The sequence below is a fragment of the Procambarus clarkii genome, chromosome 38, assembly GCF_040958095.1.
Source record: "Procambarus clarkii isolate CNS0578487 chromosome 38, FALCON_Pclarkii_2.0, whole genome shotgun sequence".
Classification (NCBI taxonomy): domain Eukaryota; kingdom Metazoa; phylum Arthropoda; class Malacostraca; order Decapoda; family Cambaridae; genus Procambarus; species Procambarus clarkii.
The window spans coordinates 12,938,861-12,955,283 of record NC_091187.1 but is presented as its reverse complement, the minus strand read 5'-3'; the positions used below and the strand labels follow the sequence as shown (position 1 = coordinate 12,955,283).

Genomic DNA, 16,423 nt, shown 5'->3' with positions numbered 1-16,423 from the left:
AAGAATGACTACATCATTAATGAAGATTAAGCCACCCAAAAGGTGGCACGGGCATGGCCCGTAAGTGGTGGCCCTTTAGAGCCATTACCAGTATCAATAGATACTGGAGATCTGAGGAGGCGAGACTGTACCCTGCGTGACGGGAGATGTCTCCCGTGATTACATGATTGATTGATGAAGATTAAGCCACCCAAGAGGTGGCACGGGCATGAATACCCCGTAAGTGGTGGCCCTTTCGAGCCATTACCAGTATCAAAAGATGATACTGGAGATCTGTGGAGGCGCAACTGCACCCTGCGTGACGGGAGATGTCTCCCGGACCAAGTGGTGACCAAATGGTGGATTACATGATGTACACTTTTTGGTTAAATACACGAGTCTCGAAGGAATGTAGGGTGATGTGAAGGGTCAATCAAACATAGGTTAAGGGGCAATTAAACACAGGGAAAGGGGGGGGAAGAGTCAATCACACATTGGGTTAACTATGGTGGGTACATGTCAAGACCTCGGCAGAGATTTCTTCTTTCTCAATTCACTGTCAGGGATTGCGGGCGGGACAAAAATGGCCGAGTATATTTTCTTCCATCTAATGCCTTTAGTCACGGAGCAGTAAATGGGTACCCAGGAGTCAGGCAACCATTGTGAGGATGCATCCAGGGGAAGGTCATTAGTTGGACCTTGAAGACCAGACCACACACTAGAAAGTGAAGGGACGACGACGTTTCGGTCCGTCTTGGGCCATTCTCAAGTCGATTATTGGACCTTGATACAAGCCTAGGTATATATACACACACGTTATATGACAAGAGTGCTGGGAAGATGAAGGGGGAAGGGAACTATCAGGGGAAAGCACCAAGCCATTATGACTATAGACAGCACTTGGAAGGGATTAGGATAAGGATTTGGGATGGGACGTGGGAAGGAATGGTGTCCAATCACTTGGACGGTCGGGGGATTGAACGCCGACCTGCATGACGCGAGACCGTCGCACTACCATCCAGTCCAAGTGGTTGGTCACCTAGACAAAGAGGAGCAAGAAAAAAAATAATTAAAATAAGAGCCAATTACGACACAAATAATCACATGTAAATATCATCAATTTTACAATGTTGGAATGTTATCCGTTTGGAGCAGTATGTAGTGCTTCCTCTAAGTTTCAAGACTCGCAGCTCAATGATCTGCTGTATTTTTAACGTATAAGATAAACAAAACTCAATTATCCAGGTTTGCACTACTTTTAAATGAACAATAAATTTATCACTTATTCATAGATTTTTATTGGGTTAGTAGACATTTGCTAAAGGTTGTAAAAGAAAAGAAAATGTTAAACTATCAAAACTAGGCTGAGAGTCGGCGTGTCAAACAGCCTGATTGACCTAATCATCGACCTGGCCTCAGAATCCTCAAAAGGTAACCAACCATCCATTATTCACTGTATGGTCCAGTCAAAACAAAAAACCTGCACCACCTACACCAATTTAAAACTAGTTTTATTTACATTAACAACATCACCGCTAAACTTGGCAGTAGGATAGTCATTTAATTCATTAAAACTCATTTTGTTTCAAGTACAAGCTGTTCTCTTAACTAGATATTAATTTGCTTTGCAGAGTAAATTATATTCATTCTATTCACACACGACATAACATTCAAATCTGATTAAAGATTGCTTAAAAACACTATAAAGTGTATGTTATAATAGCATCAAGATGTATAGATACATTAGTGAAATACAATACTTGTTACAGGAAGAAATTATAAAAAAAGGCACCAAGCCACGAAGATTACATAGCACCATCTAAATTGCAAGATATTCCTCTAAATTGCAAGATATTCAAAATATGCTAAACATCACTCGGGATGCCAAAATGTGAATGAGACATCAGGCGAGAATCATCAAAGGTTGTTTAAGGAATAGAAACACTGTACCTATATGGAGTAGAAATTTTTATTATCTTTACTTCTCACAATTTAAATCATTACAATGCCTTCAAACGGAACCTTGGGCGGGGCAAAATGAGCTTTTTCCCATGATGAATGAAGAGTGGGGAAAAAATTTAGGAAACCTGATGTATTATAAAATAAACCAAAGTTAACAGTACCCTAGAGATCCTTAAAGACAGATTGTACTACACTAATGTTGCCCCCTAACAATGCACTTGCTGAATAGTAATATAAGTTAATAAAAAGCTTGCCAACTTGAGGCAAGCGTGCCATGGATGGATGGGTCCAAAAGTGGAGAACAGGGAGAAAGTAAATGTATTAAAAATGCTTGGAATAATTTAAGTCCACCAATGATTATAACTGAATACAAACCAAATAACTTAACTGGACATACATTTTAATTTAACATATACTGGTTGTACAGTTTACTCCAAAAATTATAGGTTATCATAAGGTAACATTTCCATCATATAATCATCACTGAGGGACAAGTGAAGGAATCTAGATATGACAATATATATGAACTTTGTAAACACAAAAACAAGACTTGTGGGAAAGCATTGTGACGGTAATTCACAGTAGCTGGAAAACACAAAGCAGTCACATGGACTCTGCACCACAGATTGCATGCTTGCCGCCTACTGTCTGTTGCAGTAATTTACTTCGGAAACAGGATCATAAAAAGAGCAACCATGGACGAGGTATGAAGAGGTGAATGGACACTGTAAACCCTCGTGTACATCGAAGCAGTGTATTTCCTAGTGTGGTGGCTCCATTACAGGGTCATGCACACACATGCACCATGCTGCTAAACTTACCCTATACCTTTTTAGATATTACGCAACTAATAAAGAATTGGAATGAAAACTTTATTTAAACCATAACCAAACCCTGAGCCAGTACCTAAATCTTACCAGTCTTCTAGGTAGAAAGGCAAGTTAAGGCTACAAATACACTGACCTCTGACGTTTTGTGATAACTGTCTTAATACATTAGCTACAATTACGAATGAAACAGCAGTTGACGAAACTACTGATTCACATCAAAGAATCAACCAAATCTTTACTAAAAAAAAATTTGATAGTATCAATTGATATGGACATGCTTTCAATACAAGTGTGGTATTCATTAACAATGAGCATTTACTAGCCTAAGTGATTCAATTTCACATTCTATCAAGCATTTTTCAGGCTCCCATGCTAAGCATGATATGATCAGGTTTATGTACCCTTTTTAATCTGATAAATCTTTTAAATCCCAAGGCCTCGGTAACATGATAAAAAAAAGTGTCAGCAATAATGCCTATTCTTCAATGAGGTCCACTGGTATAAGAAACTCAATGTATGGGCAACACCCTGCAACTAGCAAGGATGCTACCAGTGTGCAGCAACCCTTCCACGAGAGAAGAGTGTTGGTGGCATAATGGAGGGGGTGGTGGGGGTGGTTAGGTACAGTGGACAGCTAGTAGTTGGTGCCCTCTGGCGGCTGTGTTAGCTTCATATTCTCCTTCTGGGTCATAAGACGCCTCAGCTCTTGTAACACTGTCTTAATTGTGTAACTTCTTTGCCAGCGTCCCAGTACAGACACATGTCGACGATCCACCTGAAAGCAAGCAAATCTCAGAAAACAAAACATGGAAATTCAATACATTTCATACTCTTACTCCAAATTTGTGCTCCGATAACAATAAATCATCCTAAAACCATGTCCTAGCACTCCAATGATTCAAGATGAATCTTTTCCAAACTTGACTTATTTCATAATATGAGGCAGGCTTAAAAAATCATGATCATGAGTGGCCGGTGTACAGGCTACACTTCCTGAATAAAATCAGTTACCAGACTTTATTACATTCATGTTACTCCCTTCAAGTGCTAACCTTCTCAACTACTTTTCTCAGGATTGGTATGGGTACAAAAGTATGTTGGCCCAAAAATTATTTACAATTTTGCTTTTATAAAACTAATAATACAAATCTAGAGCAGAGACGACATTCAACAAAATGACACCAGAATGGACGCCATACATACAATACCAAGAGAAGTTAACGAAATGGCAGTCTCGGGAACAATGTTACATGCCAGTTGCCTAGACACCCTGGTGCCAGTATTCAGAAAGATGGGCACTTTACCCATTACACAGTGATAACTGTGTAAACACGTAATATGTTTATAATATCGAGGCATTATTACAAACATATAGAGCTAGAAATAACCTGCCGTGACCGATTATCTGCATGCAAGCATACATGCTCTTGGCGGTGGTGAGAAAGAAGCCAACACTAACACTTCCACTAAGGTCCAGTAACGAGGAGGCCTAGTCTAAGACTAGGCCGCAGGACGCTAAGCCCCGAAACCATCTCAAGGTAACTGCAAGGCAAGGTGTGTACTCGCCTCATTGTGGTTTTTAAAATATAACATTTACTTCTGGAGCTTTTCTGAACTCCTTCATTCAAAACACTACATTCCTATATGTATTTTTTACATTCTCATTAGTGTTGTATTGTTTGGCAAGACCGACTTGTACGCGGTTGGACAAGTCATTCACAAATTAGATAGTTATGGTCCTATGGCTAAGTATTGACAGGTTCTACTTGCTACGTCCCTTCAGGAAGGTAGAGGAAGTGAAGGAGATAAAAAAAAAAAAAAATCGGCAAAAGACCTGATGGTAGCATGATCACCCAAAGTGTTGGTATTTGTAACTTGCCGTTCAATACAATCCAAGCTGTGCAGATATATATACTCGAGGTTATTTATCATGCTCAATATAATAATTAGACTATGTAATTTCTTGAACATTTGCAAATGGGACAGGTTCCACCAAAAAGCCTTAATTTCTTAGCATACTTGTCTAAATCATAATTTAAAATAGGACTAATTTGCATATTTAATCAGGCCTCCGCCTCTTGAAAGGAATGTTGTGATCCGATGGAGAAACAGGGTACAAGATTAAAAAACAAAACATTAATAGCACAGCACAATAATCATAACTTACAACTCCAGTCTGGCTGTTAACTCCCTGCATGTTGATTCGACTGATAAAGCGAATTGTTGGTGGATCATCCGGATAATTAGACCCACATTCTACTTTTAAGGAGTACATCCTATTTTCAAAATTAGTCTGTAAAGATAAAATATTTTAGTCGTTAGATAGTAAAATGAAGTTTTCCTATTAATATGAATAATATTAAAGATTGACCTTATGACAAAAATTTACATAATTGAAGTATAGTGTACCAGACATCTGGCAATGGGTTTTCCAAATTGAGGCAATTCTTCACGCTGTTACATTTGTGAATTCCAATGTCACATCTGGAGGTTTGTGTATATTAGGATAATAATGAGGTTTAAGTTCTCTACCTTGATTCCAAGTACCTCTTACACCTCATTTGTGGAGTTCGAGAGTTCTGTACATTCAAGTTTCTTTAATATACAAACTAACTCCTATATTTGACCTATTTACGCTCACACATCTATATATGTGTACAATATAAATAGGCACCAGAATTCCCTGTCCATGCACTCTTGTTTGACTGCTCCAAATACTGAAAATGATTAGCAGGCCATTTTCAGCAGAATTTTGTTTTATCCTTTTTTATTAAGTCTTGCATGTTGGTAAATACAATGGGCTTTCCAATTTGAGCAATTTCTGTGATGTTTTAAGTTCTTCTCCATCAATCCTGATTTAGGATTTTTTAATCAATTTGTCCAAATTTGGTAGTAGTAATGATGTAAGGTAATTACCCAAGTGTAGTTACAGAATGAGAGCTATGCTCGTGGTGTCCCGTCTACCCAGCAATCTGTCATATAACACTTTGAAACTAAAGACGGTTTTGGCCTCCACCACCACCTCACCTAACTTGTTCCATCTACCACTCTGCAAAAGTGAATTTTCTTATATACCTCCGGCAGTTTTGTTTTGTTAGTTTGTTTTATGACCTCTTGTTCTCACTGGTTCTATTCTGCATTTTCTTCCATGTCGTTCACTCCAGTACGTTGTTATTTTACTGTGCAGATTTGGGACCTGTCTCTCCAGTATTTTCCATGTGTATATTATTTGGTATCTCTCTCGTCTCCTTTCTAGTGAGTACATTTGGAGAGCTTTGAGACGATCCCAATAATTTAGGTGCTTTATCTCATCTATGCGTGCCGTATTAGAAGCTGTAGTCACCCCTCCAATATGTTCCAGTTTCCAGAACAACCTCTTATGTGGAACTCTGTCGAAAGTCTTTTTAGGTCCAGATAAATGCAGTGAACCCAACCACCTCTTTCCTGTAAAATCTGTTACTATCATCAGCAGGGAGCCGGTCGGCCGAGCGGACAGCATGCTGGACTTGTGATCCCGTGGACAACTTTGGGACATGATGCCCAAGAAATGCTGGCCCCAGTTGAGCCATCCACGTGTCATCTCATGAGGGTCCTTCTGCGAGAGAATGGCGTTCTGATTGGTGCTCTGTCAGAAGGTTGTTACTTAAATGAGCAAGGTGTGGGCTTGGTTGGCTTGGCCTTAGCTCTCCTCATTCTCAGGCAAGCAGCAGGACAAGATGAGTGCTCTCTCTTGAGCTTAGAGAGTCACCCTTGACGATCTACAATTGCTTATTATAGACACATTCTGGTAGAGACGACTCATCATTCATCGATGGCATCAGAAAACATGTATGTGTGGTGTACCTGTTACTGCTCGAGGAGGTCATTATTACCAGTGTTAAGGTTAGGTAGCGTTACATCACCTGAGTATGAGGGTGATGTACGAGTAATGCCAAGAGATGGTACTGTGTATAGAGTTGCCTCTGCCAAATCTGTCCTACTAATGAATCCTCCAAATATACTAGCACCACATCTTATAAATTTTGATGTTGCTTATCTCTGGTCTCCCTACACCACCAGGTAGAGATCAGACATGACCTATATCTGGCAAGATCTCCCAAGATCTTGCCTAAGGCATTTTAGGCTAGGCTCCTTAGGCATTTTATGTTGTAGATAACTACTGTGAGCAGCTTGCATGCCTGTCCTAGTCTAGCTGCACCCAGCAGCAGTCCAACATTAAAGTAATTTCAGATGCCTTTGTTAACCAATCTAAGCCTGCTGTTTAAAAATGAAAAAAGTACAGCATTGGAATTTTAGCTGTACTGTATTTCCAATTTGCATCTTTGGCAGCCCTTACCACTACCATTAAACAGGTCTCTATATTTCCTGGGAGGAGGTTACCTTGAGGTGCTTCCGGGGCTTAGTGTTCCCGCAGCCCGGTCGTCGACCAGGCCTCCTGGTTGCTGCTAAATCACTGGTACCTTCACATGCTATGCCATGCCATGTCTTAGTATGTATACTTGCTTATCAATATGCAGGCGATCAGTCACAATAGCGTGGCTAAAGTATGACGAGAATGGTCCAGGACGGACCGAAACAACGTCGTCCCTTCACCTTCTAGTGTGTGGTCTGGTCATCTTGCTTATCAACTTCTTTTAAATTTCAATTCATTGAAGCTCCAGTACAGGAGTAGCAGTTGGGCCACACTATCATAACCCTCCTCTTCATCTCTTTCCTTAATACCTGATACTCTCTTGGGAAGATCAAATGCTCCAACGCTTTCCATTTACTTGCATTTACATTTTTAAATATTAATACAGTACTACTTATTATTTTACCTGGCTGCTTCGGTTATGCTCGTGGGGTAGTGATTCTTTTAATTCCAAGTCCAAGCTTCAGAGGGGAAACAATGAACATTGAGCTAGTCATTCATGTCTGTTCATTTGAATGGGTGCCCCAACAGGCTGGGGCTGATCTATTTTTGTTGTATACCCTGTTGCTAGCTGCTGGTTCTTAACGTCTAAAGTTTGTGTAGGTGTTGTGAAATCTTGGGAGTGAGGAGGACAGAGGGACATAAGATCAGAAAAGTAACATGGTGGGTGAGGGTAATGGGGTGCAGGGTACCCACACACAAACATTATATATTTATTTATGTGTGTGTGTGTGTGTGTGTGTGTGTGTGTGTGTGTGTGTGTGTGTGTGTGTGTGTGTGTGTGAATGAATAAATAAATAAATAAATAAATAAATAAATAAATAAATAAATAAATATATATATACACACACACACAGTGGCACCTCGATTAACGAGTTTAATCCGTTCTGGCACCAAGCTTGTTATGTGGAAAACTCGTCTTAAGAAACAAATATCCCAATTTAAAATAAAGGAAATAAATTTAATCCATTCCACTCCCAAAAACATCCATACTTGTATGACATTTTATAATGTAAATATAATACTGCTCATGTAATTATAAATGTTTTGCTGTATTGTTTTCATGTTTACCTTATGAAGAGTCTTTGCTGGCTTGAGGGAGATGATGGGGAGGTGGGAAGGAGGAGGGGGGTTATGGTGTGGAAGGAGAATCCACCTCTGAGTCAGGCGGGCTCTTTCTTCTTGGGAATTTCACCCCACTGGGACCGGGTTGTGGTTCACCATCACTGGCTCCTCTTTTCTCTACTTTTGCAGAGAACGTGTCTATTGACAATTGCTTTTGTCTTGGTTTTAGGATGTCCCTAAAACGAGACAGCAAATTGTCATTAAACATGTTCACACACCGGGTTGTTACTGCTTTATCAGGGTGATGCTTTTCCAAGAATGCGGTCACCTTTTCAAACATTCCCAACACTTCCCTGATCTCACTGGAAAAGGCAGCATCCTCCCTTACCTCCTCCCCTTACTAATAATGCAAATTGTTGATGAGGCCCTGCCATACTCCCTTGTGAGATCAGTCACACGGACACCACACTCATGCTTTGCTATAATTTCCTTCTTCAAATCCACAGTAATTGTGTCTTTCTTCCTCTTGACAACATTATCTCTAGCAAGCAGCTTCTTTGGCGACATCGTGCATTACAAATTGTAGTCACAAAACCACAAAAAAAAGCGCAAATAAATGCAGAGGGATGCTTGTCATGCGTGAAACAACAACAACAACACTGGCGTTGGAGGCGTCCGAGAATTTACGAGAACCCGCGAGACGCTAGGAAGCACCATGTGGGTTTTGCTCGTTAATAGAGGTGATGTTTGTCAATAGAGACAAATTTGCTGCGAGGGCTCACTCGTTACTCGAAATGCTCGTAAATAGAGCCGCTCGTTAATCGAGGTGCCACTGTGTGTATATATATACATACACACACACACGGGGGCCTGGGAGCCTGGTGGATAGCGCGCAGGACTCTTAATTCTGTGGCGCGGGTTCAATTCTCGCAGCAGGCAGAAACAAATGGGCAAAGTTTGTTTCACCTTGAATGCCCCTGTTACCTAGCAGTAAATAGGTTCCTTGGAGTTAGTCAGTTGTCACGGGCTGCTTCCTGGGGTGTGTGTGTGTGTGGTGGAGGAAAAAAAAATAGTAAACAGTTGATTGGCAGTTGAGAGGCGGGCCAAAAGAGCAAAGCTCAACCCCCGCAAACACAACTAGGTGAATACACAACTGTTTCTAGCTTGAAGTGAAGACATTAAGGCTTTTTAAAAAGACAATGAAAAATATAATAGTGGCCTTGGAACTATGTTGCTCAATTTCAATACCTGCCAAACATCTATCCACAAATGGAAATTTTGTACTGTACTCATTAAATTAAAATATCTAGGCAATTCATTATTTATTGAATGAAACCTATCTGAGGGAAAATGATCCAACAAATACCAGAACACCTGATCACTGTATTACAAATAATGCAATGTGTAAATAGTACCAGACACAAACACGGTACTGAAACAAAGTGCCCGCCAACATTTTTGCTTACCCTGGGTGGTCCAATGATCATGCCTGTCCAACTGGTAAGGGTCATGTCCGAGTCGTCTTCTAGCCCCCAGGAGATGGTGCCATCTCCAACTCCCTTTTGTCCAGCCTCCAATTCCTCTAACAGGCGGAAGTTTCGCGGGACCACTGAAACGAATAAGCATGTATATTAATTATTATTTAAAACCTATGCAGCAAATTATTACCATGGTTTAACAAATTGACAGCAGCATTAGGGAAACCTAAACAAACTACCCCTGGCAAGGATGGTATAACTTATAACACCTTGAGCTTACTGAATGATGTCCCTAGTCACCATCTGATTGACCTCTATCAAATGAGCCTCTCACAAGGTATCTTGCCAAAGACATGGACACAAAGTCTCATAGTATCAATTCTTAAATCTAAAAAATTCAGACCCACTTCCTTACATTTTGCATGTGTAAAGCCTTTTAGAGAATTGTCCTCAATTGTGTCATGTTTCAGGTCACAGAAAAATTGACTCCTAACCTATATAGGTTTATGCCCAAGTGAAGCACACAAACATGTTTTGCTGAATATTTTGTATACTCAGGATAGGACACAAGCAGCCTTTATTGATCTAAAGTCAGCTTTCGATGTAGCAAATGGCAAAATAATATTAGAGCAACTTGCTGAATTGGGAATCAAAGGTAATCGTCTGAGTTGGATAAAGAGCGACCTATCCAACAGGCGTGCTAGTGTCCTATTTAAAGGAGTTAAAAGTACAAGAACATGCATTCGAACTAGGCACAACAAGGTGGTGTCCTAAGCCCTATGCTTTTTAATATACTTATGCACAAACTTAGCCATGATATACCTGTACAACCTACTGAAACTTATGTGTTATGCTGATGATATTTGTACTAAGGCACACAGTAAACCAAGACTACAGTACAAGTATTACTTGATGTATATTGCCTTTATACGATCTGGTGTTGATTATTATGCCTTACATCATAATTTTTCTCCTAAACAACTACAAGGTCTAGATGCAATGCAAAATGATGCCATGTTAATCATCCTATGTTGTCCTAGAACTGTCAGAATTGTTAACATGAGAAAGGAACTACAGATTACCTTTTATTTATGAGAAAATAGATCAACTTAATACTACAGTATAGCCATTCATCAAATACTATTATCAACTCTTAACCCTTAGGCAGCGGTCATCATCATGTGTCGATTCACAGGATAAATCGTCATATGACAATTTTATAATTATAGCCTGGGTTTTACACGTATGCAAATAAGTTGATTTATGTCGCCTATATCACGTATCCTTAATTCTTTGCCTTTATAGAGAATGTAAATTGGGCTTTGTCAATCTTTCTTCATATGACAGGTTTCTAATTTGGGGATTAACTTTTTTCCTCCTACGCTGGACGTGTACTAGTGAACAAATCCACAAAGGCCGTGATGAGGATTCGAACCGACGTCCGAAAGCATCCCCAGACGCTGCCCTAATCGACTGAGCTACGACATGGTAAAAGAATTGCAACCAGAAATTCTACTGAATTTACTTGGATCCTGCAGCCTCTCCGAGACACAAACCAGGATTTTACACAATTCCCCCCATGCACTTGGCGTCTGGGATGCTCTCGGACGTCAGTTCGAATCTTCGTCACGGCCCATGTGGATTTGTTCATTAGATGCATCACACTATTGTGATTTCTGTGTGTAATGAAGTAAGGGCGAAGAGGTAGAATGGCCTATTGACATAACTCAAGTACATGGGGGAATTGTGTAAAGTCCTGATTTGTGTCTCTGAGAGGCTGCAGGATCCAAGTAAATTCAGTAGAATTTCTGGTTGCAATTCTTTTACCATGTCGTAGCTCAGTCGATTAAGGTAGCGTTTGGGATGCTCTTGGACGTCTATTCGAATCCTCGCCATAGCCCTTGTGAATTTGTTCATTTGATGCATCATGCTATTTTGATTTATGTGTGTAGTGTACTAGCGAATTTATATCTACTCTATAGTATGGCGACTAAAACTGAACTACATAATCTAAATAGAGCCTAACCAGAGCAATATATAGCCGAAGAATAACACCAGGTGTTTTATTACCAACACTTCGATAAATAAATCCAAAATGTGATTTTTCCCATTGATTTTTTGGTTTTAAATTCTTACTAATCATAACACTCGGATCCCTTTTGCAATCTGACTTCACAATCTCGACACCATCTAGCTCGTATCTATTAACTCTTACCATCATTATCTAGCCTCAAAACCTTATTTTTGTCAGCATTAAACTGCATTTGCCAAAATGTTGACAATTTCAAAACTATTTAGATCGTCTTCGAAGTGAAAGCGAGGTTTTTTCGGTGTTTATTTCCCTTCTGATCTTCGTATCGGCAAATCTGCAAATATTGCTGCTCAAACCAGAATCTAAATCATTTATATACATTATGAATAACAGAGGTCCCAGGACAGAAATTAAGGGACTCCACTTACAACATTTTCCCACTCTGATATAACTGTTTCCTATGTAGCACTGTATCAAAAGCTTTGCTAAAGTCAAGGTACACAACATCACAAACCTTACCACTATCAACTGCCTTAACTATGCTGGAATACAATGATAGCACATTTGTTAAAACATGAACGACTGTTAGTAAAACCCAAAAGAACTAAGGTAACTGCAGAAGACCTATTGGCCCACACGAGGCAGCTGTAACAAACTAGGCTGGTTGTAAGAATTATCCAGAGTGGTTTATTGACAAAAGAGAATGGGAAGCTGAGCCCGCGTGGTGACCTGGGACCTGACCCCAGGGGAATTCGCGGTGAAAATAATCGACCCTTTGTTCATAGCTTCGTATAATGAACCATCCTATAGTATTCAGTAATTTAGAGAAATTAACCTTTATTCATTTTGTATTAAAATTGTATTGTATAATAGTACTGGGTACAATATCAAGAGTATTCTAATTATTGAGTTAAGTCACCATCAGTGACGTCACGAATCAGATCTAAGTTGTAAGGCGGAGTGACCGGCGGTCATAGGTCATCAGGGTTGACATGTCTACTATTTCTCAAAGTTCAATTAACCATTTTGGGGAACGGGAACAGCTCTGCCGTTAGATGCTTGTGTAATTTAACTTCAGTAAAATAATTCAACCAGTCTGGATCAATTAAGTACAACAGAGGTTAATTGTTATAACTTAAACCTTGCTAGTAACTTGGAAAACTTAGACTATGCGGAAGGATACAATGCTCTAGTCTGGGGTAGACCAGACGAGGAGAAATCAGTGTGGAGTCCAGATCAACTGGGGGAGGTCAACCATCTTACCTCTCCCCCAAGACCAGCCCAACATCTTTAGCTGGTAAAACATAGAGGTATAGTTGCTATTTGTTATTTATAGGGATAGTCAACTCATTGCATTCAGGTCAAGTAGGGAGTGTTAAAGTGACAGGGAGTGAACATATTTAGATTTTTAGTTTTTCTTTTAATAAATTAATTAGTTAATAATTTGCATTTTTATTGTTTCCATTTGTTTATGTTTACTTGTCCTGGTCACGTGGTCCACACGAGGCAGAGTTGGATTGGGCGCCGATTCTAACACCAAATCGGAAGTCATCTTTACTGTGTAATTTATTCCACACTCAAGGTCATCGGTTATAGTGGGGATCAAGCCCCAAGGTTGATTAATTAGCATGATCGATCCAGACCTCGATCATTGCTCTGTGTTACTGGTCTGGTGGTGGCGGCGGAGGCGACTCTAGGGTTTTGCTCAAAGCCTAGGTCATGTCATACGGGTTGTAGAATCCTAAGTCGGTCAATCGTCTCAGGACCACGTGGCGTGGAGTCGGCTTTAGTAAAAGTTTTGGAGTCCCTTGTAGAGATTAAAAAGTAAGAATACGGGTAGAGGGGAAAAAGAAGAAGGAAAGTAGAGGAAACCCTCCCCGTGTTACACAGCTCCCATTTACAGTATATCCACCCCCACTCATTATCTAGTAATCTGCTCCACAGATCAACAACCCTGATTTCTATACCAATACTTACCCAGGTTTTTATTAAATCTAAAATTATCCAATATCAACTGTTTCGTCTTCTATTTTGTGTCGACATATTCAACCCAATATTTGCATCCCCTTTTGCAATTCCTATTCATCCACTTGTGCATATCTATTGTGTCACCCTTAACTCTCTGACTTTCTAGAGAATGAAAATTAAACTTTCAATTTCTCCTCACACTCTCTGAATAAAAAAAGCATAGTCATGGAGGAAACATCTAGATAAAAGTTCACATTTGTTTCTTAAATGTTCATTCTGGGCACAACTATAACAACTAACACTATATGACCTGATCAAACTACAAGACACACACCCAATGATCAAGCCAACACAGGAAACCCCCTCTCCCATGCCTGAGGCTTCCTCTCACCCCATACCCAAGGCTTCTTCATACCCCATGACCAAGGCTTCCTCTCACCCCATGACCTAGGCTTCCTCTCACCCCCATGACCTAGGCTTCCTCTCACCCCCATGACCTAGGCTTCCTCTCACCCCCATGACCTAGGCTTCCTCTCACCCCCATGACCTAGGCTTCCTCTCACCCCCATGACCTAGGCTTCCTCTCACCCCCATGACCTAGGCTTCCTCTCACCCCCATGACCTAGGCTTCCTCTCACCCCCATGACCTAGGCTTCCTCTCACCCCCATGACCTAGGCTTCCTCTCACCCCCATGACCTAGGCTTCCTCTCACCCCCATGACCTAGGCTTCCTCTCACCCCCATGACCTAGGCTTCCTCTCACCCCCATGACCTAGGCTTCCTCTCACCCCCATGACCTAGGCTTCCTCTCACCCCCATGACCTAGGCTTCCTCTCACCCCCATGACCTAGGCTTCCTCTCACCCCCATGACCTAGGCTTCCTCTCACCCCCATGACCTAGGCTTCCTCTCACCCCCATGACCTAGGCTTCCTCTCACCCCCATGACCTAGGCTTCCTCTCACCCCCATGACCTAGGCTTCCTCTCACCCCCATGACCTAGGCTTCCTCTCACCCCCATGACCTAGGCTTCCTCTCACCCCCATGACCTAGGCTTCCTCTCACCCCCATGACCTAGGCTTCCTCTCACCCCCATGACCTAGGCTTCCTCTCACCCCCATGACCTAGGCTTCCTCTCACCCCCATGACCTAGGCTTCCTCTCACCCCCATGACCTAGGCTTCCTCTCACCCCCATGACCTAGGCTTCCTCTCACCCCCATGACCTAGGCTTCCTCTCACCCCCATGACCTAGGCTTCCTCTCACCCCCATGACCTAGGCTTCCTCTCACCCCCATGACCTAGGCTTCCTCTCACCCCATGACCTAGGCTTCCTCTCACCCCCATGACCTAGGCTTCCTCTCACCCCCATGACCTAGGCTTCCTCTCACCCCCATGACCTAGGCTTCCTCTCACCCCCATGACCTAGGCTTCCTCTCACCCCCATGACCTAGGCTTCCTCTCACCCCCATGACCTAGGCTTCCTCTCACCCCCATGACCAAGGCTTCCTCTCACCCCCATGACCAAGGCTTCCTCTCACCCCCATGACCAAGGCTTCCTCTCACCCCCATGACCAAGGCTTCCTCTCACCCCCATGACCAAGGCTTCCTCTCACCCCCATGACCTAGGCTTCCTCTCACCCCCATGACCTAGGCTTCCTCTCGCCCCATGACCTAGGCTTCCTCTCGCCCCATGACCTAGGCTTCCTCTCGCCCCATGACCTAGGCTTCCTCTCACCCCATACCCGAGGCTTCCTCTCACCCATACCCGAGGCTTCCTCTCACCCATACCCGAGGCTTCCTCTCACCCATACCCGAGGCTTCCTCTCACCCATACCCGAGGCTTCCTCTCACCCATGCACCACGCCCACAAACCACTGTACACTGATTCATCAGGAATTAGGAACTCGGGGTTATGAAGGGTGTCGGAACATGGAGCAAAGACAAGATGAGGCAATTGAACACCTTACCAGTGTCCACATTCCTCGCCCCTCTCTCTCTCTCTCCCCCACGACACCAGGAACTGATCAATCTATCATGTGGGATAAAATATTTAACATTATAACGGATGTGAGAGTTAAATGTTAACAGGAAACTGCGAATGTCAAAATCATCGTCTTGGCCAGTGTTTTAACTTCCTCATTTAGGGCTACTCCTCTCTGCTTCTTATTACACCTTAAAAGCATCTCAAGGAGTGAGGGATTAAGGACATAGCGGCTGTGATAATAGTGTAAGGAGAAACGTGACTGCCCCTCGAGACGTTCAACCACCGCCTTAACCTGTGTTGGGCGCCGCCATTTTCGCAGAACAGCCGCCCACGTCGCTGCTGGAGGGTGAGAGGTGGGTGAGGTGGATGAGAGCCTCGCCTGGAGGCTGAGGTGGGTGTCACAGGGCTCGCTAGACGAGGCAAAGGCCACACCAAATATGACTCTCAGCCGCCGCCGCCGGGACCAACAGCTCGCTGTAATGGCCAGCGTTCCAATACTATTTCCCTGCCCGTGTTTATGTTGTCCACCTTACAACACCCTTATTTATACACTTTTACACGCCTATATCCACTCTCTCTCCTGCTTATAACCTTCAAATAATTCATACAATATTATTTAATATTTACGTCCAGCTTAAGCAACATATTAGAGGGAAAATAGCGTGTAGTATTGAATGTGAATGACTCGCAAAATATATATGGGTTAAGTCAAATG

At 42.0% G+C, this 16,423-nt stretch overlaps 1 protein-coding gene across 1 annotated transcript; it reads right to left on the bottom strand.

The window, feature by feature from the left end:
- Nucleotides 1-1,930: 1,930 nt before the first annotated feature.
- Uev1A (Ubiquitin-conjugating enzyme variant 1A) lies at nt 1,931-16,215 on the bottom strand. Its single transcript, XM_045764793.2, has 4 exons — nt 16,001-16,215; nt 9,714-9,856; nt 4,939-5,064; nt 1,931-3,546 (listed from the first exon to the last, which is right to left on the bottom strand). Exons 1-4 carry the CDS (start codon nt 16,017-16,019, stop codon nt 3,406-3,408), a joined length of 429 nt encoding a protein of 142 aa, XP_045620749.1. The 5' UTR covers nt 16,020-16,215; the 3' UTR covers nt 1,931-3,405.
- Nucleotides 16,216-16,423: the final 208 nt, after the last annotated feature.